We start from the raw sequence: 25,367 nt of genomic DNA, 5'->3' as shown, positions 1-25,367 counted from the left end.
ATACTGTACTGTACTCTACTGTATGACTATGCAGGGGTCACATGTTAACTGAATTCTTCATCAGTCTATGAGCACATTAGTATTATAGCTATAGCTGTAAGAACAAATTGGTTCTGCCAAGGGGATAAGGTATGTTTACCTATTGGAAAGAGTTTCTAACTCATATCATCTTCAAAAATATAAGAATTAACATAAAGCAGCACCTCAGCCCCCTGGCATTTGTTGATTTTGGGATGTAGAGATGCTACTTTTATCAAAACCAAACAAATAAATACAAAACGTATCAAATATTTTGTCTTATAGCAGAATACCAACACTCAACAACATCGCTCATGATGTTGCTTTTCTACCTGTGTGGTGATGCTGTGATAAACATATTAACTGCATTCGATTAACAAACATCTACAGCCTAAAAAGACACCAACTGCCTTCTTTTTTTTACAAGGATGGAAGCTCACAGTATGTGTTAAAGCTTTAATCACAGCATTATCACACACATACAAGAACAACTCCATGTTAAAGTTGCAATCCTTTCATTTGTCAACATTTTTAATGATGTAATGCAATGACTATGAAAATCGAATGCCAAGTCATCTAAAAACTACAAACAATCTGAAGCTGACATGGCTCAGCAAAAATCTCAAGTTCAGTTTAAAGCTACGCCACATAACCACAATGGTTAATAATTGCTTATTAATTAATGAAGGCTGTTAGCGAATGGCCTTTATATGATAAATAGAGTTTATCAAACACTGCAGTGGCCATATGGAAGGCCAAAATGGTCATATTTTCTGTTAAATAAGGTTATATTGTCTTCATTTAATACCTTAAAATAAAAAGTTTAAAAAATATAAGGATTGTACCTTTAAGTGTTTCCATTGATAAGACCTATTAGAGGGATATATCCAGGTTCCACACACTGCAGCACCCACATGACACATGGAACAAGAATCCGGAGTGATTAATAACAGCATTAATAAACATTAATAAAATGGACAGGAAAAGCGTAAGCAGTATTATCATATAACAACAAATCATGTTTGACAAATACTATCAGTAAATTAATGTCCTTCTTAAGTTTTAAAACGCAGAATGATCTACATTTTAACCATTGCACAGCAGTTCAATCCATCTGTAATCCACCTTAGTATTCAGGTAGTGCTTATCAATGAAGTAAAGAATCAAATTCTCTCAACATCACATGCATTAGCAATGGTGGGCCTAAAAGTCGAGCATAACTACTCTAACAGACCTGAAGTATGATCTTGCATGTGACTGTCAGAGAAATGGTTACTTTATTCAGTGATTTACACTCACTTTACATCATCCACACTGGGAAATAAAACCAGGTTAAAATTAAAAACGTGACATTTTTAAAACAAAGTGATCTTAATGATTTTGCAGTTTCACCATTTCCCTTCAAACCTTGGCCTGAGAAATATATATATTTTAAGATATTATACATGTTTTACTGTAGCTGCTGTAATCAGGTTAATATAATCTTTGACATATAATTCAATTATGTCCCCCTCACTGCCTGCCAAATGCTCACCAGTAAAGATAGTAGAAGAAAGAGAGGACGAAAAAGGACAGCTTGCACCAGGCCTCCTTCAGGCAGAACTTGAGCGTATCGCCGTTCATCACGGATGCCGGGTCGTAGAGCAACTCCTTAGTGTCAGTTGGGGAATGGAAGTACCTACCACAGGGGGCAAAGACCACACCACGGGTAGTTGACCCGTTCCAGACCCACAGGGGGAATAGAAAAGGGAGGGAGGCGGGGAAAGATGATGGGAGAAAATGGGGAAAGAGAAAGTATGGAAAAAGATGGCATGATGAGTCAAGGGGACACCATCATGCAGCAGACGTGGGTGAAATACTTTGAATATGTTTGAGGAAGTTGGCCATTCACTGAACCCTTTCCTTCAGCAGCGATGGTAAATCCATCAAGCTATGGACGTCACAGATTGAACAGATTGAAGCAGGGTGCATACCTTTTTATATCCTTTCCAAAACAAAAAACACAATTGCAAAAGTGTAAGGAATTGATTGAATGATGGCATGCTAATTAGCATACGACTTTTGGTAGTACCCTGTCGTTACTTTCAGAGCTAAATACCATGAGGGGCTACTGGATATGCTAGAAAAAGCTATGTCCAGGACTGGCATCTACTGTGTAGTGTAGTACACTGCCTGGCAAAAAGTTGCCACCAACAAATAAGGTCACACACTCTAATATTTTGTTGGACAGCCTTTAGCTTTGATTAGGGCACGCATTTGCTGTGGCATTGTTTCAATAAGCATATGCAATGTAACAAGATTTATTTCCGTCCAGTGTTGCATTCATTTTTCACCAAGATCTTGTATTGATGATGGGAGAGTCGGACCACTGCACAAAGCCTTCTCCAAGCACATCCCAAAGATTCTCAATGGGGTTAAGGTCTGGACTCTGTGGTGGCCAATCCATCTTTGAAAATGATGTCTCATGTTCCCTGAACAGCTTTTTCACAATTTGAGCCCGATGAATCCTGGCATTGTCATCTTGGAATATGCCCGTGCCATCAGGGAAGAAAAAATCTATTAATGGAATAACCTGGTCATTCAGTATATTCAGGTAGTCAGCTGACCTCATTCTTTGGGCACATAATGTTGCTGAACCTAGACCTGACCAACTGCAGCAACCCCCAGGCTTGCATTGCCCCCACAGGCTTGTACAGTAGGCGCTAGGTATGATGGGTGCATCACTTCATCTGCCTCTCTTCTTACCCTGATGCGTCCATCACTCTGGAACAGGGTCAGTCTGGACTCATCAGACCACATGACCTTCTTCCATTGCTCCAGAGTCCAATCTTTATGCTCCCTAGCAAATTGAAGCCTTTTTTTGCCGATTAGCCTCACTGATTAGTGGTTTTCGTAAGGCTACACAGCTGTTGAGTCCCAATCCCTTGAGTTCCCTTCGCATTGTGCGTGTGGAAATGCTCTTACTTTCACTATTAAACATAGCCCTGAGTTCTACTGTTGTTTTTCTACGATTTGATTTCACCAAACGTTTAAGTTTGGTTCAGCAACATTATGTGCCCAAAGAATGAGGTCAGCTGACTACCTGAATATACTGAATGACCAGGTTATTCCATCAGTAGATTTTTTCTTCCCTGATGGCACAGGCATATTCCAAGATGATAATGCCAGGATTAATTCCGTCAACACTGGACGTAAATAAATCTTGTGACATTGCAGAAGCTTATTGAAACAATGCCACAACGAATGCGTGCCGTAATCAAAGCTAAATGTGGTCCAACGAAATATTAGAGTTTGTGACCTTTGTTTTGGGTGGTGACTTTTTTTTTGGCCAGGCAGTGTATTTTCCCTCAATGAGAGATGTGATGCTACAAATCCGAGGTTTTGGGTCATATTAAGTGCTTTGTCCTGCTCTTTAAGGAATTTGGGGAAGGTTATACTCCAGCAATTTACAGCTTGTTTAAATTAAAAATATAGTTTTAAAATATGAACAGTAAAACAGTTGCTTGTCATAAACATGGTTATGTTATCATTTTGTAGCATGTACCAGGGTTATTATATTTAACTAAAACTAAGACTAAAACTAAAACTAGCAGTGAAAAAATCATTCAGTTAAATAACTTTTAACTACAAATGATAGCTTTTCACATAACGTCATGCGGCCATGAAATATATATTTAAATACAGATTAACAGATTCTTTCAGGCCATTTGCTTAGCCACTTTTCAAGCAAGTAATTGACTTAATATTAATGAGTCTGCAAGGGGTGATAAAATATGTCAGCAACAGAAGAGTTAACAGTAGTCATTTAAGAATAAGATAGACTGCTTTCATCTTTCACTGTTATCTGCTTTTTATGCCATGTCGGAATTTAAAGCTTGATAGGCGTAGTAGCAGAAACCACTGTGGGCCTTAGTGAAGGGTCAGTTGGGGAAATATTCTGATAAAGGGTGACTTTGCTTGACTTTTCTTGTTGTGTTGAATGCTATAGTTCCAAACAAGATAAACTATGTATGATCCAATATTTGAATGGATATTCAAATATATTTTAGCCCAGGTCTGTTGTGCGGTTCTAAAGGTATCAGAGCTGCGGTTTATTATATGTTTCTAAATCCAGTCAGCATGGTCAATGAATGACAACTCCAACTGTCGTGTATCAACAACAGTGATTTTCAATACAACTTTGTATTTCTTAACAGGTGAAAATCTTTCAGTGAAAATTAATTACAGACATTTATCACACTGCTGACTGGTTTAAAAGCTGAAGAGAAAATCCACCCTATAATAAATTCTACATGTGTTCGTTCTTTGCTTTGAGCATAATAAATATTTGTATACACAAACAGCTGTTTCTCTAAGCTCTGTAAAATGAAGATATGCAATGTCACCACAGCAGAAAACCTTGTGGTGGTCAATAGCTGAGGAGGTTTGGGGAATTGTAACACATTTCCCGGAGTTTCTACATTCCAGTGAGACATTCTTCAGCGAGGCTGTTCGAATTATGAAGTACAAAATATGTTGTACAGATAATGAGTACACAAGGACCATGACAAGACATCAGGAGGGAATTGCCACTGCTGTGTGTTGCTTTGTGAGGGCTGTTTATGTACTGAGTGTACAATTATCTCATGTGTTTCTTTTATAGGGTGGAATTTGTCTTTTAATGGACCCCAGAGCTGATACAAATTAACTGGTTTTTGTAACAATGTATACTGATGTAATATGTTGAACAGACCAGATGCATTAAGATAGCTAGCTTCTGGTTTCTTTTCAGTCATCTGCTCCTATGAGAGAGACATTCACTCAATCAGACATTCAAATCATGTTTAGCAAAGTATGATGGGTAATGAAGTAAAACCAGTAGGCTGCCATTCTTATGCATGTGGTCTTCTTTGTCATAACTCAAACTAATTGATGGTTTATGCATGTCCATACTGTACTGTATGTTAATCAATGAATTTGGTTAACAATGACCATGAAGTTTGGCTTTCATCAATTATAATGTACATTCAGCAATGTCTGTCAGTCACTAGATGACTCATGCATGTATGAAATATTCAATAATGCACTTGAAAATACATCTTGATGTATTTTGAGTGTGACATGGGGGTTTCGTAATGAGTCATTGCATATGTAACTCCCATGTATTTCAACAAAAGATATATGCACACTTGACTGGTGATGAGGTAAACAATGATAGCTTATCGTAAACAAACTATTACATACAATCAGCTGATAAAAATCTCATTAACATTAACAGTTTGACACCTTTTCATCTGCAAAGAAAAGGACAAGTAAGTAGACAGTAACAGTCATATCACGCACACTTACAGAGAGTCAAATTAAAGATGACTGAGCTCAGCATTTTTCAGTGTGGACAAAGCAGCTCATCTTTCAGACCAAGCATATAAACACACTCACGCAAACACACTTTGAGAAGGATTCAACTGGCAGCCAAAGCAGTTTAAGTAACTGCGGGACCACACAACCAATCATAGTTGGAATATCCCCATACACCCATGCAGTCACATATTGTGAGAGCTTTTAATCTGGCAAACACTTTTCCTTTTTAAAAATGAACGAGGAAATTCCTCCCAAAACTGGTCCAGTCAGTTACATCATCCATCCACATTCAACATCAGACCTGTGGTTGCAACACTTACTGTATTTTTAACTCTCAGGTGGTTACTGTTTTTTCCTTCTTGTTTAAAGGTCAACAGAGGCATCAGTGTTGGCCGATTAACTAAAGTGATAGCTTGTAGTGTACAGGCCTCAGAGGGCCCAGTCTTTGGCTATAGTCTCAGTAGCATAAAGTACTGTATCATGTAACCACAACATTCTGGACCTGGTTGGGGACCATTGTCACTTGACGAAACTTCTTATTTCGCATATTTTTCTGTAGTTCACCTCCGTAACATAACTCCAGAGGCCCTAATGACAAACTGCTTAAATGAGTCTAAAGGACCATACCAGTGGTTTCACCAACTTTTTCACATTAACAATAAATCACACTTTACATGTGTCTTTATTTACAAGGCCTTCCTATCAATGATACAGAGATATCTAACCTCTTTAGTCACCTCTTTAACTATGACACCATATCACAGATTAGGTAAGCTTTAAAAGATCAGAAATTGGTGTCCAGTACTGTACACCTTATTTCTGGAGTGGTCCTACAGCACAAACTGAAATCAGTAACATGCATTCCTCTAAGGGACTTAACATTTTCTTCATATTTTTAATGATACTGATTTTAATTAGTATGTCTGCAGGTGTTATGATTGCTGTTGTATTCTTGTGTGGTGTAAGAATAACGAGTCTCACTCAGTTTCAGTCTTGCATGAAAAAGTAGCTGCCGTTTACTTCACTTTGCCATTCACTCTGACAACGCAAACACACACACACATAAAACTCCATAACCCTGACCCTGTTTTACTCAGACATAACAATTGCTTTGTGTGATATTACATAATTTGTATTACTTATCTCTTACAAAATAAATCTTCATGTCGGCGCGCCCTGGTTGTTGAGTGGTTAGAGCGTATGCCACATAATCGCATCGTCCCTGGCAGCCAGGGACCTTTGCTGCAGGTCATTCCCCTCTCTCTCTCCTGTTTCCTGTCGGCCTCTCTGCCAGCTACCATTTGAATAAAGGCATAAAAAGCCCAAAAATAAATAAATAAATCTTCACCTCAATGAGATTTGTGGAAAAGATACACCAAGTAGCTATCATCACAGTTTAAGGATTTGGGTACATAGATAAATGTATCTATGTACATGCTGTTTTGTTTTAGAGTCAAGTATTAGCTCAACATCTGTACTGCATTATCATAGAACTACAGTATAACTTTTTATCAAAATGAATTCAAACCTTAAATCAGATAATGGATTACAAAACTTTCATGAATTGAATGTAAACTAATGGCTGGCTGAAAAAGTATACATGATTTATAGCTAAGGAAATTAACCATTCAAAAACACTGGTATGGCCCTTTAATGAAACAGCTTTTCTGTCAACAAGATATCCGTCAGTACAAATTTATATCAAGTCTAAATTAATTCTATAGTGTTTGTGGGTAAATTGTCAATGTAGCCACTGAAAGCAGCAGAAGCATCGGTTAACTCCGCAGAGCTTCGGTTGGTTTATTTAGCTCTCATCAATGTTTCCCTGTCTATCCCTCCCACTGTCCTTTGAATCACCTTGTCAACATTAGATCTGTCTCCTATCACTCACTTGCTTTCTCTCCCGCCCAGCCTCCTGCTACTCTCTCTCTCTCTCTCTCTCTCTCTCTCTCTCTCTCTCTCTCTCTCTCTCTCTCTCTCTAACACACTCTCTCTCCCTTTTCCTTGTCTTCTCATCTCTCAGCTGTGCAGGAAGCAGCATCTGCACCATAGCCAGTGGGCATCTAGCACAGTCTCAACTTTAATAAGACATCAAGATGTTTTTCTCTCTCTTCTCAGTCCATAACTTCAACCAGCGAAGCTCACACTAATCAGACTGCCAGCAGAACTGCAGCAAAGGCAAAGACAAAAAGAGAAAGAAGGAACAGTCGGAGAAAAATGAAGATCACTGACTGGTGACCCATTTTCGAGACATTGCTTTTCAGGGTCTTCAGAAATGTTAGAACACTGATATACTTGCTTTTAACATTGCATTATACTATTTCAGTTTTTGTTGACATTTCGAAAAGGGTGATAATTCTACTTCATGTTTATCATTGAGTTCATAGTGGATGGTGGTGTTGTACTGGAGTGCATTATATTGGAAAGTGTTCCAAAAATGAAAAATGTCCCCCCTCATGTATGTTAATGGTTAAATTATAGAAATGCCTTACTGTCTGTTTTCATAGTGGATTTCTTTTGATTTAGTTTTAATGTATCACCTGTTTCTAAACCAAGCAGCAGATACAATGACTTAAGGCTGAAACTATTCCAGAAATACTAAGTCAGTAATTTTTTCATCAACTCAGTATGGTCTCAATCTCTACATTTTGGCCCTGTAATACTGTACTGCTGGTGGTCATTTTTGGAAATTATTAGTCTGTTTATCAAATTCAGAGACATTGAGTAGCCATTGATATCTGCTGTGTGGGTGTTGATTGACAGCTCCAATTGACAGGTGGCTCATCTGCTGCCCTCCCCGGTTGCAGGACTTGCACAGAGTTGTACTACTGTAGCAATATTTCAGTAAGTATTACATTACGTGATAAGTCTACCTGCCGCGTTAGCCTAATTTAGCTAAAGTAGCTAATGTTAGCATCTTCTCTGAGTGTAATCTTGATGGCACTGATCTTAATCAACAACTCTGAGATTCAAATGAGCTCCAGTGCAAACCAATGGGTGGCTTCACACCTCGCCACATCCTCTATACAGTTTATGTTCTAAACCAACAAGACAAACTCATAAAATTCCAGATTAAGTCTACCTCTGATCTTAATTTAAATCTCAAGACCCCAAAAGGTAATGATATAATGTATATCTAAAATTGTAGGATTACACGCAAACACACACACACACACACACACACACATACACACACAGAGAACAAACTGGATTGGATGTATACCTCCACGTGTTGTAGAAGAGCAGGGGAATGTTGAGGCCCACAGTCAGCCACTCCTGGGCGCACAGAAACATGATGCAGAAGAGCCCATGGATGGAATACTCTGGTAGCACCAACTATAACACAGAGAGAGACCGAGGAGAGTGAGTCAGAGAGAAGAGGACTTATTGATTATTAACTACTGATAGAGAGCAAAATAACTTATCAGCAGGGACCCAGGCACTAACACATTGGCATGTATATTTCTCTTTTCACAATTTAACCCCATTGCTAGTGATCAGTGTCACCAAATATATGTTATTTGACATTTACTCTAATATAATAATTGCATGAATGAATTAAAACTATTTAAGTAAAGTAAAGGGCATTTGGTTAGCAGATGCCACATTGTTATTTGAATGCCCACAGCTCAGGCAGCATCATTAGCATTAATATCCTTAGCGTAGCCTATATTTAACCACTGAAAATCTGTCTATATGCCTGCATTCCAAATGGTTAAATGCCCCCATCTAGATTATAGAGGTCTTAGCTTCATAATGTGAAGCACATACTGATAGCAGGGCTCCATCATTATCATAATAACTGCAGGGTTTGGCCCTTCAAATGCAGGAAGCAAGACAGCCTCCTGGCAAGCAGTGATGGTGCTCCCCCCCCCCACAAGCTTATACTAGGACAGTTTTGTAACAATGCATAAAAAAAGTTGGAGTTCCATACACTTTCAATCAGTTTGGCTAATATTAAGTTAGGTTGCCAGTGCTGTGTGTTGTAAAAGTAGGCTTAGATTTACAAGCAACTAAAATACACTTTCAAAGGTAATGATCTTTCCAAAAGCCCATTCTTATTGGAAATGTCTTGCATGTAATACCTGTATATTGACTTGATCTGAAAATGTATAATCATAGTGGACATAACCACATAACTCACATAACTGTTACCCTTACCGACAGGCTGAAGTCTGAATTGAGTGGTTATGTTCATCATATATGATCAGCATGAAAAAAACTCAAATTTTAAACCTTAATTTTTGGCTAACAGAAAGCAGTCCTACCACCTGTACCAGATTTACAGTGTTCACAGCATGAAATACAGAGTTCAAAATACAGAGTTCACATAGCCAGACACAAAGATAAAGAGAGCAAGAAAAAAATAAATAATAATAATAATAATGACAGAGGGCAGCAGTAGAGGTTTACAGTACTATGTTATCTGCCTCCATATCTTCAACAAACATTAAGAAAGGCTGCCAAATATTATAAAAAGGTTTTAGTAGACCCCCTGAATGTATATCTGATCTTCTCCAATTTGATATGGTACATGATTTTTCTAATCCAGTGACTGTATGTTGGAGGTGCTGGGTCTTTCCATTTCAGTAATATCAGTCTCCTAGCTAGCAGAGAGCAGAAAGCCAACATAGTTTTTTCCCACATCTCAAGGTGGGAGTCTATCTGGGCTACACCAAAAAGCGCAATGAAGGGAGATGGCGCAAGCCTTTTTCCAAAAAGCTTAGCAAAGGTCTCAAAGATGGACTGCCAGAAAGTGCAAAGCTTCGTGCATGCCCAGAACATTTGTAAGAGAGTGGCTGGGTCCCGCCCGCATCGATCACAAGTGGGGTCTATGTCAACGTTGATCTTAGAAAGTTTAACTTTAGACCAGTGCAGACGGTGTACAATTTCAAACTGAATGACAGCATGTCTAAGACAGATGGAAGACGAGAAGATTCCCTGTATTATTCTGTGCCACGTGTTGTCTGTGATTGGTTCATTTAAATCTGTCTCCCATTTGTTTTTGAGGAGGTCCAAAGGCATCAAGTTATGAGAATACAGTATTTCGTATAATGTGCTAATAGTACGTTTTATAACTGATTTACAATCGAAAATTGAGTCTACCTGTTGGAGGACATAAGGGAGAACATTTAAAGTTTGAGAATACAAAATTCCGAAGCTGCAAGTATCGATAGAAATGTGATTTGGGAATATGATATTTTTGCTGGGATAGGTCTGCAAGTGAGAAGGATCTTCTAAACTGGTTCCAGATCTTGATAGAGTGTGAAACAACCAGGTTACAGGTAAAGTTAGAAATGGGCTGTGTAAATGGCAACTTAGAACACAGTAAGGCTTTTAAAGAAGTGGAATTCACAGATGCCCCCTCCAGATTTAGCCATTCAATGTCAGTGTTATCATTACCCATCCAATATAGCAATACTCGAGACATATTACCTTTTAATGTTGTTATTGCTAACACTTTACTAAATACCTGCCAATCTATATAGTCAGCAGACATGAAGCAACGTTGGTATTCATTTGGAGTCATGCTCATGTCCACCTGACGAATGTAAGTCCAATATTCACTCTCAATTAGCTCTATTCCGGTCTCCATCATCTCCTTAGGAAAATATCTGGCTCTCTAGCTGCTAAATGCTCCAGTATGTTCACCACCCAGTCCTTAACTTTGTCAGTGTGCTGTCAGGCTGGTAGCATACAGTTTGCTTTAAGCTTTTAAAAAATGTTTGAAACAGTAGCCTGCTCTTGCTAGAAATGCTGCTTGAACTGACAACCTGGGGGATGTTCTTGTCACTATGAGCAACTCTTGTCACATTACACCCCTGTTTCATTGTAAATTGACAGTTTGTCAGTATAAGAACAACAGCATCATAGTTCACAAGAGATGGGATTGTATTATATTTGTAAAAAGTGTTTCTGGTTGATCTCTGTTAAAGCTGCACAGGAATGGAAGTATATCACAGCACATACAGTTTATACAGAGCTCATGTAAAGAATCAGTTTGTAAGCAGATCACTGTGTCAGCATTAAAAACCAACTGCACATTGGTGTCCTCTGTCTACCTGTGCTGTGTACTGTGCTGTCTGTTGTCATCCCTCACTTCCTTGTACTCGCCAGTCTGTCCTCATTTACCTGCACGTTTTTTATTGTGTCTTTGCTTTTTAAAACTGTTGCATGTTTTAATTAGTACCTGTTATGTTAGTGTTTTAAAGTATGAGGCCAAGTGATTCCACAGTTAGCTTCTTTATTTGTCCAGTCAACTTACATGTGCCTTCTTGCAGTATACTCTTACTCTACCAATTACTCACTTAAGTATTGTTCATTAACTACTAACCGCTATTGCCGCCTAGTGGACAAACATGTAATAACATCCAATCATAACAGTACCTGTGTGACAAAGTGGATGAAACCCATCATTTGTCACCTTTTTCTTTCACCATCATCACCAGTTAATTTATTAATGTGACTATGCTTGTTTGTTTCAACCATTAGTTTACCAGTAATCATATGCAGATGCATACTATTTTTATTCTGCCCAACTACTTCCTGTATTTACACACTGGTGATGTCACTGGGTTGGACTAAGCATGGGGGATTTATTTTACTCAATTAAAGGGCTGATTTCATGTCTTTGATTTATTCTTGTTTTTGCTTATGGAAATGTTGGGAATGATGGGTGGTAAACAGTGTTGACTGATACAAGTAGCATTGTTGAGTGCCAATTGGTAAGGGGGAGAAAACACCCCTGTAGTAATGGTTCTGCCTAATTGAGAGGAGGGCCTATTTAAGGTCAGAGGATGAGGGTGTATCTGTGTGCACTTGTTCATGCCTTAGTTGAGTATCTTGAGTAAAGCCAGTTCATTTTTGAGTCTTTGTGTTCTTTTCATTTTTGGACACGTTCTTTTTGTTGTTATGCCGGACTGAATAAATCAGGTTTTACTCATTCAAACGACAGCCTGAGTCTGCCTGCCTACCACCTTCCTTGTCACTTGAGCTACACTACATCACAACCTGACAGTGTAGCACAATCTCCTGTATAATAGCTTTTACTAACATTAATATTCTTTCCTTTTTATTATTGCTCTGAATGCTTATAAATGAACTTAGTAACTTTGCCATGTTAAATCCTATATTCTTTTTTATGGTGACTCTTAAACATCTGTCCAGGGACTACAGAGAAAAACAGCCTCTAGGGTATCTCTGGCACATTTACAGCAATGTTTTTTTAATGTACCCTGGTAAAATAAATCAAGAAAGAAAAAGAAAATTCATTTGAAAATACACATTTTATACTATTATTAACTGAAACATCAGTTAGTGAAGTTAGTGAAATGCAAAGGAAAATACTTACTTCATATAATTAAAACATACAAATAATAAATCATATAAATGCCTTTTTTTTAACATGCATACATGTCTGGTTTTGAAAAATTCATTCAATTATGCAATAGTTAGCTTATTGCTGTCTGAGCACCAGGTCATCATGTATTACACTTATAACCACATTTAAAGACAGAGTGAAACCACTTAACTAAATTTTGTAAGTGTTTGAGTACTTACTGTTTCTTTAGTTCTCTATTTTTTGTAGGGAGGGTTGTTGTAAAACCACCTTTTCAAGTCATTTTCACTATGAAAATAAATGTATATATAAGAAAAGCAATGTGCGTCATAAGAAAAAAGAAAAACCTTTTGAGATACTGAAAGCAAGAACAATACAAAATCTACATAAAAAAGCTGGTCTAAAAGAAGGAAGCTACTTGCTATAACCTAAACTTCTTCCCCGGAGTTGTCTGTGCTTTCTCATCTCACAGGTAATCTGGGCCTGTAGACGTCCGGATGACAGATTCTAGTCCCGGACCTTCTAGCTTCAATGTTTATTTTCTATGTGCTTCTCTCTCTCTCCTATTCTTCCTCTCTCTCCCCTCTACCCCAACCGGTCGAGGCAGATGTTCTCCCACTTTGAGCCTGGTTCTGCCTGAGGTTTCTTCCTGTTAAAAGGGAGTTTTTTCTTGCCATTGTCACTAAGTGCTGCTCATGTGGGAATGTTGGGTCTCTTTAAAATTAAAACCTGAAGAGTACGGTTTAGAACCTGCTCTATGTGTAAAGTGCCTTGAGATAACTTTGTTGTGATTTGGCGCTATACAAATAAAGATTGATTGATTGATAAAGATTGAAAAGGTCCGCTGCTCATCATGGGGCAGAACAATTTAAGTTATGTTTCATGTTTACTTCTTTATTAGATATACTCTATTTCTGAATTGATCCACTGCAGGACTCTCCGATCAAAAAGCTTTTAAAGCTTTTCTAGCAGCAGGAATAGGGGTCTCTTTAGAATAGTAGATGAGAGTAGTAAAAGTAGATAGAGCAGCTTTAACTATTTATTATATCTCCCAAAGAACTTGGAACACTGTCCTCTGTTCCTGTAAAATGTATAATTGATCATATAGAGAATGCTATGTTTTAAGCCCATATTGGCCCCGTGCAATTATCTACAATGGAATCAGTATGTGTACAATTATTTCACAAATTCTGTAATCTCAATAAAAAAAGGAGCTAATTTAGTTTAAATAGGAAACTTTAAACCAGAATCAATTTTGTATTCAGTTGACATGAGGACTAAATGCTGCAACCTCATTGGAACAAGCTTTTAATATCAAAATGTCAGTGTGAGTTCCTTGTTGCTTCCCATAACTACATCCTCAGGATTGACAGTGTTGCAGATTATGACTTCAGATTAGTCTAAACATGTATAATCTTTGGCTACCACAAGAGCTGGCAAGCAACCGAAGAAGTCTGGCTTGCCTCCCTAGAAGAGTCCGTTGCCAGTCACATTGCTTTGCTGAAACTGCTTGCCATGCAAATCCCTGCGAACACCTGAATTACCCAAATGTCTTGAAATCTGCGGCAGCCTTATTGCTGCAATAGTTAATGTTATTCACGAAGAAAGTCACTTCACCACTCATGTATATTTAATAACGTGCAGGGCAACACATTCTGGACCGCTTTGCCTGGAACATTACTGTATATGCCGCTGTTAAGAGGTGGTGTTCAGGATGCATAATTCAGATGGCTACATGCCTCCTAATAACAGAAAAACACATTTTCACTTATAGCTCTTCGACAGTGGGAGAGGAGAAAACTGCTGCTAAGACAAAACCTAAATATATCCATTTGCTTTCACACATGCAGCAGGGAGGCTACACACACATACACAGAAAAACACATTAATATAGCATGCATGCAGTACATGTACGAGAATACATACTATCCCCTCCCCACACACTGACAAAAAGCTCATTAAAAAACAAACAGCCACACAGAGCTTTACATTCTACTTTTTCTGTCCCCCCTCCTCCATCCCTAATCCATGCTGGCTGACAGCACTCAGATGAAGTTAACAAGCATGATCCATCACATAAGCAGCACGCAAATATTCTGAAGGATATAAAACTTTAGTGACAATGACATAAGAATCAAATGTGAACACAGAAAACGTGATTAAAACAGCTTTGTGTTGCCTTGTTAAGGAATGCAAAATGACTTTTAAATAATGTTGAAGGGAATGTTATAGGGAACATATGTCTTCTGTAATGGTTTCACTATTGTAGAGCATTGTTGTGTTGTGTTTTCAGCCATTATCCAGTAAGTAAAGATCAGCAACTCAAACCTATTTAAATTACATGACAATGAAACCTTTACAATTACATCACACATTGCTGTAATTTTGAAAATATACTGAATTGAATAATGCAGCTAATTATAAAATATTCAAAAACAACTTTATTTTTGCAGCACATGGGTACATTATACATATTATAGGCTCATTTGAAACTAACCATCAGGGTTAATAGATTAACAATAGTGCCTAAACAAAGACAGACATCTGTCAGTTATGCAATGCTACTTTAGCAACAACAGCCACTTCATAAACAAGTAAGAAGATATTCTCATTTCAGCGTGAGGTTAGCCAAGGCTAAAGCTAACTAATGGCAAAACCATTTGATGATGTCATTTATTTATAAAGGCGACAACAATCAAGTGTGCAGAGGATGACTGTGATGTACCTAAAAGCTGTGTACCAACCACCAGAACAGAAGAAGAAGAGCACTTTTCTCTACTTACATTGTGAGGGTTTTGCTGTGGTGGTGCTCTGCTACTTTTGTTTGTATGCTTCAGCTGCCAGTGGGCATTACTTTTAAATATGTTACAGTAAACTGAACTAAATATTGATCAAACATTTTGGGCAATTTTGCATGTGTTTGGTGGTTCTTGAACAGTTTTTTTCGGCTGGAAACCATCAGCTGTATATGGCAACATGGTGGCCAGTGCAAATTTGCTTGCAATAACTGCCCAAAATAGAGAGGTTTAATCCATTCAGAAGTGAAAAAAGAAAAAGAAAGAGGCGAAAGAGAAAAGAAAGCAAGGCAGTGTTAAGTGGGGCAGAAAATGGCAAATATAAGTCTTAACATTAGCTAGCAGAAATATATGATGTCATGTAACATATACCCCAATGAAAATCTAATGTACACTAAATAAATAGGTTTAATTTTGGTTAGGTTTGTGAAACCAGCCTGTGGAACTGATTAAAGTAAATCAAATGGAATAAATTAGAAAAAAAGATCATAGGATAATTCAAATTAATAAGATCTTAATGAATATTTGAAGATTCATTTCGGGAATTCATATGAACTCATTGTGAATGCATGAATTGTGAATATTGCTGCTTAATATAATAGAGTAGCTGTTTCTTATCTCTCCACAGGAACACTGGTGAATTCCTATCAACAAAAAAAGGAACACGCCTGTTATTTTTTCCTTATCAGGTCCATCAACTTTCATCATCTTGCTAAAAGCAATGACAACACCACCATGCATGACTAGTGATTCAGATAAGCACATTGGATTTTTCTGCTAACATTAGTGTGAAAAATGTTACGTCTAGATGTGGGTTTGTTCCCAAAGAGAAAAAACTTTTTAAAGAGTTAGTTTGTAAGTCATTTGCATTTGTTATTAGTGTATTTGTATACATTGTACTACTACTGTAAGTTTAAATGGTAAACATTTGTCTTATTTCTTTAATATTTAACTGTTTCTATTACAACTAAAGAGTTTATTACAGTTGTTTTTTGCAGTTAATATGAATGTGCCAAAAAGTTTAGATTCTATAAATGTTTTTTTGATTAATATCTGATTATTTAATATGTGTTCTGGGGAACATAATGGCAATAAAAGTTGGTCAGTCCCAAATATATGACCCTAACCCTAACCCAATTATCATAGTGGCCAAATGTTTAATTCATCTTTTAACCATTTTATCAACAGTTGAGTTTGGTGGTCTGCGTGAAAAGGGTGGCCTGGAATATGGAGTCGAATTCCCGGCCTGAATTATTATCCCAGTGGCCTGACTCCTAGGTTGGGAAGCACTGGACTAAACTATTTAACTGTATACCTAACTATCTTGCAATTCTTTAACTACATCAAGCTCATAATACTTACATACTTTTACTTAAGTAGATTTTTGTATGCAGTACTTTTACTTGTAATGGAATATTTTTACATTGCTGTATTGATACTTACACTTATCATCTGAATACCTCCACCACTGTGTACAGATGAATCACATTATATCCCTAGTTTGAATCTGGCTGGCCTTTAGTGCTTCTCCACCTCCCTTGTTTCCTGCCATCCTTCCACTATAACTATCTGTTAAAATCCCCTGAAGATTTAAAAAGTGAGCAAAAAACAAACAAACAAACATGAAAACCTATTTACTTGGAATAAAAAGGAGAAAGGTATTTGTGCTTCAAATCCAATGGTCTGACCACATAGTTACAGTCAGGCCTATTTGTATAAACAGCTGTGTCACAATATGTTATATATTTGTTATACATGAAAAACAGTGGCTGTGTTTATTGTTTACTGTCACAAATAAACTGGATACATTCTTCAGTCCACCATCACTAAAACCCTGCCAGGGTCAGGCCTGGCCCTGCAATCCTCCTGAGTATGATGTATTTTATGTCATGGTTCAGTGGTATGACATGTTTGTTGCTGTGACTGAATGCAAACACACAAACACATACAAGAAATGCAAATTATGAACAATTATTATCTGTATTGCACAGTGCTGGCGACCCTGCTGTGACTTCTTTGCATTCAGTGAATATGTTTACCAAACTGTAGTGCGTGCATGTGTGTGCGTGTGTGTGTGGGGGTGTGTGTGTGTGTGTGTGTGTGTGTGTGTGTGTGTGTGTGTGTGTGTGTGTGTGTGTGTGTGCATTGGAGCATTCAATTTCCATGTGTGTGTGTGTGTGTGTGTGTGTGTGTGTGTGTGTTGACTGAGGGACCCATGTGGGACTGTGCCTGGCTGGGAATGGATATCTCTTTCTTTGGATGCAGTGCCCAGGGGCTACCCTTACACCCATCTGATCCAACCAGAAGCGCGACTGCTGCAACACTGACGAGGATTCATTCATGTGGGAAGCTATATTTTAACAAAATCGTCGTAAGTATCCCATGATACACAGCATCAGTGCATCACTGCACTTTGGAACACTTTGTACAGCTGCAGCCACACTTTATGCTGGCAGATGTTAGTATGTATCCATAAATATATGAATATATTTACTGTGGCTTGGAAAGTCAAACTAAAGCCTCTAAAATTACCATGAAACAGCACCTCTGTCAGGTTTCCCCCATAATAAGTCAGTAAGAACGTTTTTAGGAACTCAAGAACTAAACCTGTGTTTTGAGCAAAGGAACCTAATGTAGTTCCTGTAGGATCAACCCAGTCTTTTCAATGTATGAACAAATAACATGACTTTACATTTTCAAATTGCTTGCAGTGCATACAAAAAAGTCATTTTTTTTTTATTTCAATCTTTTGTGTTAGGTTAAGTGGACAGCCGATGTGTTCCCAGTCTCACATCAATGGTCTGCATCCACATCAAGTATCTTTCATTGCAGCAAAAACGAACAACATTCCTTTTATTTTCAGTGCAATATGCAATATTAAGTTTTGACATTAAAATGTGTTTTGATAACATTTCTAGCAAGAAATGTGCATAAATAACTCATTCTGCAGCCCAACTAGACAGTTTGGTCAGAGGTTTGGGTGTGTTATGTTAGTAGCAGCTAATGTAGCCTGGAGCTGCTAGCCTCAAACGCAGAGATGAAGAGAAGGCTACAGAGGTTTGGTAACCTCACTTCTTTCTAATGTCACAGCCCCCAGACTTATTTTCCATTCTCAAACTCGTACTCTTCAGCCCCAACCGATGCTGACTTAAGTGTTATCACTTCAGACAACCAGATTTCTCACAGCTCTGGAGCCACAAAACAATTTTGAAAACATTTTTCTTCACATATGCAGCAGTTACATTGCCCAGATACGATACAATATACTTTATTGTCCCCGCGGGGAAAATTGTCTTGGACTCGAGCTGAATAATTACCTCCAACACAAAAACAACACATAGAACATCCACATAACACACACACCACAAATTGTATGTAACCCCACAGAGTATATTGCACATATGATGAATTGCACAACCCAGAGATTGCATATCTCCCATATTGCACATATCCCAGTGGAAAGATAAAAAGATAAAAACACCACTGCAAGAACCCCCAGCCTCACTAGGCACCATTCATGAGTCGAGTTTACAGTTGGCACAAATGAGTATTTAAAGCGATTAAGTTTCCAAAAGGGTGCTTTATTCCCTACTGCCCGAGGGAAGCAGCTCAAACTCAGCATGGAAAACGTGAGTTGTGTCTGAAAGTATTCCCCAGGCCTGCCTGGAAACACACTGCTCATATATGGACTGAAGTGACTGTGGTTCCTTCATCCAAATGATTTTCATGGCACACTGAACCAAGCGAGCAAGATTGGATTTTGACCTGGAAGTAAGGTTTCCATTCCATACCTGATGATGCTCTCTATTACAGCCTGGTAGAACAGGAACATCACCTTTCATGAGAAAAGGCTGTCAACATGGGTGTTCCAACTGAATGAGTCATCCAAGTGGACACCCAGGTACTTGTAGGAGCAGACCTGATGTATCACCACTGGGCTGTGAACCCGACCGCCTTGGGGTCCAGGATGATCTCCTGGGTTTTACTCACATTGAGAGAGAGATGGTTGGTATCACACCACTGCACGAACTTCCCTATCTCATAAAAGTAGGCTGTGGGACTTGTCATGCAAGAATTAAAAAATACGATTACAGATTTCCCCAAAAAAAACTGTAAATGGTGTGATGGTGGAAATACGTCTGCACATGCATGAACATCTGGTACACTTAAGGGTCCCGGTCTGGGGGTTAGAAAATACGGTCACCCTATCAGTAGTAGTCCCCAACACCTGGAATCAGTACAAATGAGAAGAAGAAGTAGCGCTAGCCAAGTCCCCAGGAATAGCACCAGGCTTTGAAGATGTTTCCCTCTACTGCCAAAATGTAGGAAATCTAAATAGATAGATAGATAGATAGATAGATAAATAGATAGATAGATAGTAAGGGTGGAACGGTTCATTAAAAAAATCTGTCCCGTTCGGTACGCTTGTCATGGTTCGGGACACGTGTGTATTGTCTGGTTTGTTCGGTTAATGACACGCGCGACGTAGGCCAGTAACCCGGTGTTTTTTTTCCCCATTTGGCACGACGCGGAGGCGTTACATTATTATATGTGGGACCTATCCAATCCAATAACAGCCATACAACAAAAACAATCAAATAAATAAAATCAATGTCTCACAAGGTGTCAAAGGCCAAGGAGAAGAGATGGGTTTTAAGAAAAGATTTAAAAACAGACAGAGAAGAGGCCTGTCTAATGTGCTGAGGCTGATCGTTCCATAAATTTGGAGCCGCAACAGTCTGACAGAGCATGAATCATTCTTTTTAAGAGGCACATAAATCTGACTGTCGTCTGCATAACAGTGGAATGAAATGCTGTGCTTCCTAAGTATGGAACCAAGCTGGAGAAAATAAAAAGAGAAGAGAAGAGGGCCAAGAACTGAGTCCCAGAAAGTTCGATCTGCCAAGTACGACCTGAACCACTCCAGTGCTATGCCCCTGATGCCCACCCAATGCTCTAAACGAGCAATCAATATTTCATGAACCACTGTGTCAAATGCACCAGTTAAATCTAAAAGCACAAGGATAACACAGTCACCGGAGTCAGTAGCTAAAGACAAATGGAATACTCTTAAAAGAGAGATTTTGTTGGCATTGACGCCTTTATTTAGCAGTAGACCGACAGGAAACATGGGAGAGAGAGGGGGGTGTGACATACAGCAAAGGACCTCCGATCGGGATTCTAACCAGGGTTGGCTGTGTATATGGCATTCGCACTAACTACTTGACCACCTGCACGTCCCGGTGCTGTGGTTTTAAAACCAGATTGGAAAACCTCTAGAATATTATGCTCTTTCAGAAAGGACATTAATTGACTGTGCACGATCTTCTCCAGGGTTTTTGAAAGAAAAGGCAGTTTGGAGATAGGCCTGAAATTAGCAAGAGCTGCAGGATAGAGACCAAGTTTTTTAATCAGAGGTTGCACTACTGCATGTTTAAAATGTTCAGGGACCAAACCTGAGGAGTTAATGACTGCAATAACAGATGGTCCTACAGTGGGGAAAACCTCTTTAAATAGTCGAAGAGGGACAGCATCATTTGGAGAACCTGAGGGCTTCAAATGACCCACAATCTCCTGTAAAAAGGACAGAGTCACAAATCTCTAGGTTAACAACAGGCAAACCATATGATAAGACAAGATCAAGTGTGTGTCACCGTTCTTGTGTGGGACCGGACACAGACTGCAGAAGATTAAAAGAATTCATGAGGTTTAAAAATCCTTTGCCATTGTCTTATTATGACAACACAAATGAACATTAAAATCCCCAACAATAATAACACGGTCATATTTAGGGATGATTTCAGCCAGGAAATCAGAAAAGTCATTTACAAAGTCCTTATTGTACTTGGGAGGCTGATAGACCACAGCACACAAGACAGCGTGAGAGCAACCCAGCTCAAATAAGCTGAGTTCAAAGCTGGTGAAAGAGGCTGATATCAATAGCTGCTTACATTTATAATGACTCTTATAAACAGTCACTATTCCTCCTCCTCGGCCCGATGTCCGCGGGGAGTTAAAATAGCAGCAATCATGGGGTAAGAGTTCAGTGAAAGCGCTGGACTCACCAACACTCAGCCACGTCTCAGTTACACAGAGGAAATCCAATCCTCGGGACGTGAAGAAATCCTTTAAGATAAAAGTCTTGATCTAGCATTTACCAGCCGGCGGGTCCGCAATGTTGGCTGTCCGGGGAGCCCGACACAGAGACCGCAGGTTGCAGTGATTCACCCCGTGCCAGCGGGGACGAAGAGAGCAGTGGCCACGGGGCTTGAACACCTCTTCCGGGCCAACGACAGTTATCAGCCAGGTGTCGACAGGCGAGCGCCGAGGAATAAAGAGGCTAGGCACGGCTCCAAGCTCGGTCCAAGAAGCAGTAGAAAAGCGCGCCAGACAGGCCTTCAGTCTCACCAGCTGACCGCTGCGTTTTCATCATCCAACTTCACTAGATCTTTGGCATAAAGTCGAAGATCCAGCAGTGTTTGGCGATCATACACCAATAGAGAGTTGACATTGAGAGTAAGAAGTGACACAAACACACACAGCATTGGCAGTGACAGACGGCAGGCCACACACACTGGCACCATCTTTGATCACAGCCCCAATCAACCTATGGAGGATGGAGGCTTTTGCTCCATGCCAAGCTTTCCAAAAGTACGAGCACTGGGCTACTGACCTGAGAGAGCCTCACCATCATAACACAAATGGTAGGATACACAAACATGTGTAGACCCAAAATATCTCTACAAAGTAAATATCTATAGCCTTTTATTGTTAGCACAGCGGTTGATCTGTTACAAATAAATTATCCCATTTTATGTTGACGTGTGACTTTGATCTCCTAAGGAGATTATTGTTGTTATTATTATTATTATTATTATTCCAAGTGCCACAGGTGGATTTGAGCAGCATCTATAAAACAGTTTCCTTAGGTGTTTTTCTCTTCTATCCTGCATTGTGCTTATTGAAATAGGCTTTATAATATAGCCTGGGATAAGTCACACGTTTTATGTTAGAGTTAGCTTGTTGTATTTTAGCATTGTGAGGCACATTGGTGCAGCGGCTGTAAATAAATTAATGCGCATATAACTTGAGTAGCACGGGACATTTCTAGTAACTTCATCAAACTAATGAATGTATTATGGAGCATGCACGATGGTCTTCATGTGACAGCTCTTTATATTGTTATGATCTTTTCCTTTGTCAGTTAGGGCCGGTCAGGTGTGAATCCCTCCTGATGACGTGTTTCTCCGGGGGGGATCCTGGAGTGTTTCAGTGTGTGTAAAATAATGTTAATTCATCTGAGGCACTAATTTAAAAGTTTCCTATATGATATGGATATGAACCGAACCGTGGATTTTGATAACTGTTCCACCCCTAATAGATAGATAAAAATGCGATGAGGTAGATGTGAAGATTGACCACAAGCAGTTTTTGAAGGATCAAAACAGACTCGAGATTGGTTGCGACACAAACTGTAAAACTGAGAGTTCTGAGAGTTCTCTATTTGACAAAGGGTAGTTATTGCTTTGAGCAGGAAAGATTTCCTGTAGCAGTCCTTGTGACAATGAAGCTGAACCAGTCTGTTAGAGAAAGTGTTCTGCTGTCTATCCAGTAGGTGGTGGAGAGGGGGGTCAGGATTGTCCATAATGGATAACAGTTTGTTCAGTATCATCCTCTCTACCACAACTTCAAAGGTGCCTTGTTGCAGCCAATGGGCTTTCTTGATCAGTTTATTAAGATTGTTGGTGATGCCGGCTCCAGTGCTACTCCTCCAGAAGACTACAACGAAGTACAGTGCAGTGCACTGGCCACAACAGATTGGTAGATGATTCTCAACTAATGAGCAGTGTCAGTGCGTATATATTTCTACATGCAAACTAGATGACCACCTTTAATATGTTAGAAATAGTGCAGTCAGTATCTGCTACAAGAAAAGCAGAATTTTAAATGAAGAAGCCCATGATACAGTTTCAGATTGTAAGTGCTGTTGGGCTGTCATGCAGAATCTGGAAAGGCAGTAGATAAGACTTGATTTTCATGGGAAAGGCATTTCCCCCCTGTTGGACTGATTTAAAAAAACAAACAAGACAAAAAAAACTTGCATTGCCACATTGTAAATGTGTCAATACAATCTTAAGAACATAACACTGAAAGCTCCCTGTTGTCATAGGGCCATGTCCCCCATTAGTCCCCTACCCCAATACATTTGGAAAAGTGCACATTTTCACACCATTGCATGTGATTTTGTTATTTTTGTTCATTTCATCTACTGCTCATCTACTATGTATTGATGACATACTGTCCCAATGTAACATCTTCAATGAGTCAAAGTTAAGTGACAAAGTGAAAGGACAAATAAAAAGATTAACTGTTAATGCAGGCTTACTCAACAACAATGCATCATACATTATATCCTCTGCACTCCTCAAAATGTTATCTTCCACCACCTTGACATATCTCGTTCATTTTTTTTCTTTGTTCACTATGAATGGATGGGATACATCTTACACAGCAGGTCTTTACATTCTTTTTTGAAAGCCATTACAATGGATTCTAGTAACAACCTCTTTTTTCTCTCTCTCATTACACCTGAGCTGAGGCAAACAGCTCCCAGACTTCTTACTGCAAATCACCACCAAACATGGTAAATGAGAGCTCCTACCCATGCTCCTTTTCAGGGCCCAAGCGGAACCTGACAAGGCTGCCTCTACTTGAACATAACCTCTACCTGTCCAATTATTGAGCCACCCCCCCATGGAGCGCTCACACTCATAGCCGAAAAAGAGGCCAGAGAGCTGGCAGTCACGTTCTAAGGTATGTAGGGTAAAATCAGGGGGTCACAGAACAGAACTCACAGATGAGGGAAATATAAACAAGTAAAGAAAAAAAAAGAGATGAGAACGAAAGAGAGGAATGATGCAGTCTGTTGTTCATGAAGCCTAGCAAGCCTTTATCTGCCCACGCCTCATCTAGCTCTGGTCATGCTGACTCTTGGTTTGTCACCCACCTTGTTGTGCAGATTGCAGAGAAGCAGCAAGTATGAAAGCACAGATCCCAACAGTAGAGGGTGTCATGTGAACTTTGATAGAGAGATTTACTCACTTGTAGAACTCTTTAGACTCTAATTTGGATTTCTAAAATCTCTACAATAGGTAGGTGAAAAATAGCTGCAGTCTGATATTCCTGTCTGAAGCTGACTTCAATCACTATATTCATTTGTTTACAGTTTGCTCTGATTTCTCAACTCATATTGTAGCATGTGAAAGTACAGCAGACAGAAACCTAGAGGACCTCAACCATCCTGAGGACTCTTCCAACAGGGGTATCCCACTCAGTGAAGTTGTTAAGAGGCCCTCTTAGAGATTCCACATTATCTCCAAGAAATTGAACCACATTTCCCACAGCAGCTTGCTTCTGTGTGACATATAAGAGTCAGTCTTGACTGAACCAGATGATTATTTAATGGGCAATATGAAACTCAGCAACCCCATCATAGTTTCCCACTGTGCACTGTGTTGTTGGCATCAGGAGCAAAATTCAAGGGTAATTAGTCAGTCATCAGACACATAAAGAAGTCCACTGTTGACTTTTAATATTATATTTGTCAAAGGGATGCCATGTCTAACACATACATGATATATCAGCACTATGGACAGCTTTGGCAGTTTAGTCAGGGGAGTTTGGTTTAGAGTTAAAAAGATTAGTTAGCTGATCAAAAAGAAGGATGGAGCTGGTTTCTTTGGCACAGGTATGATGATGGAGGACTTGAAATGTGATGGAACAGCAGCTTGACTCAGAGAAGTGTTGAAGATATCCGTGAAGATATCCTTAAGCTCCTCTGCGCAGTCCCTCAGTACACGGCCTGGAATGTTGTC

At 39.1% G+C, this 25,367-nt stretch overlaps 1 protein-coding gene across 1 annotated transcript in view; it reads right to left on the bottom strand.

The window, feature by feature from the left end:
* Positions 1 to 891: 891 nt before the first annotated feature.
* cnih3 (cornichon family AMPA receptor auxiliary protein 3) overlaps positions 892 to 25,367 on the bottom strand; it is a 98,827-nt gene continuing 74,351 nt past the window's right edge. The window contains exons 4-6 of the mRNA XM_062437482.1: positions 8,582 to 8,694; positions 1,553 to 1,696; positions 892 to 919 (exon numbers count right to left, since the gene is read on the bottom strand). Of these exons, the coding sequence (XP_062293466.1) occupies positions 892 to 919; positions 1,553 to 1,696; positions 8,582 to 8,694 (285 nt within the window). The remainder of the gene's footprint in view (positions 920 to 1,552; positions 1,697 to 8,581; positions 8,695 to 25,367) is intronic.

The sequence above is a fragment of the Scomber scombrus genome, chromosome 17 (genome assembly GCF_963691925.1).
Source record: "Scomber scombrus chromosome 17, fScoSco1.1, whole genome shotgun sequence".
Taxonomy (NCBI): domain Eukaryota; kingdom Metazoa; phylum Chordata; class Actinopteri; order Scombriformes; family Scombridae; genus Scomber; species Scomber scombrus.
The sequence above is the reverse complement of the archived record's forward strand: the minus strand, read 5'-3'. Positions and strand labels throughout refer to the sequence as shown.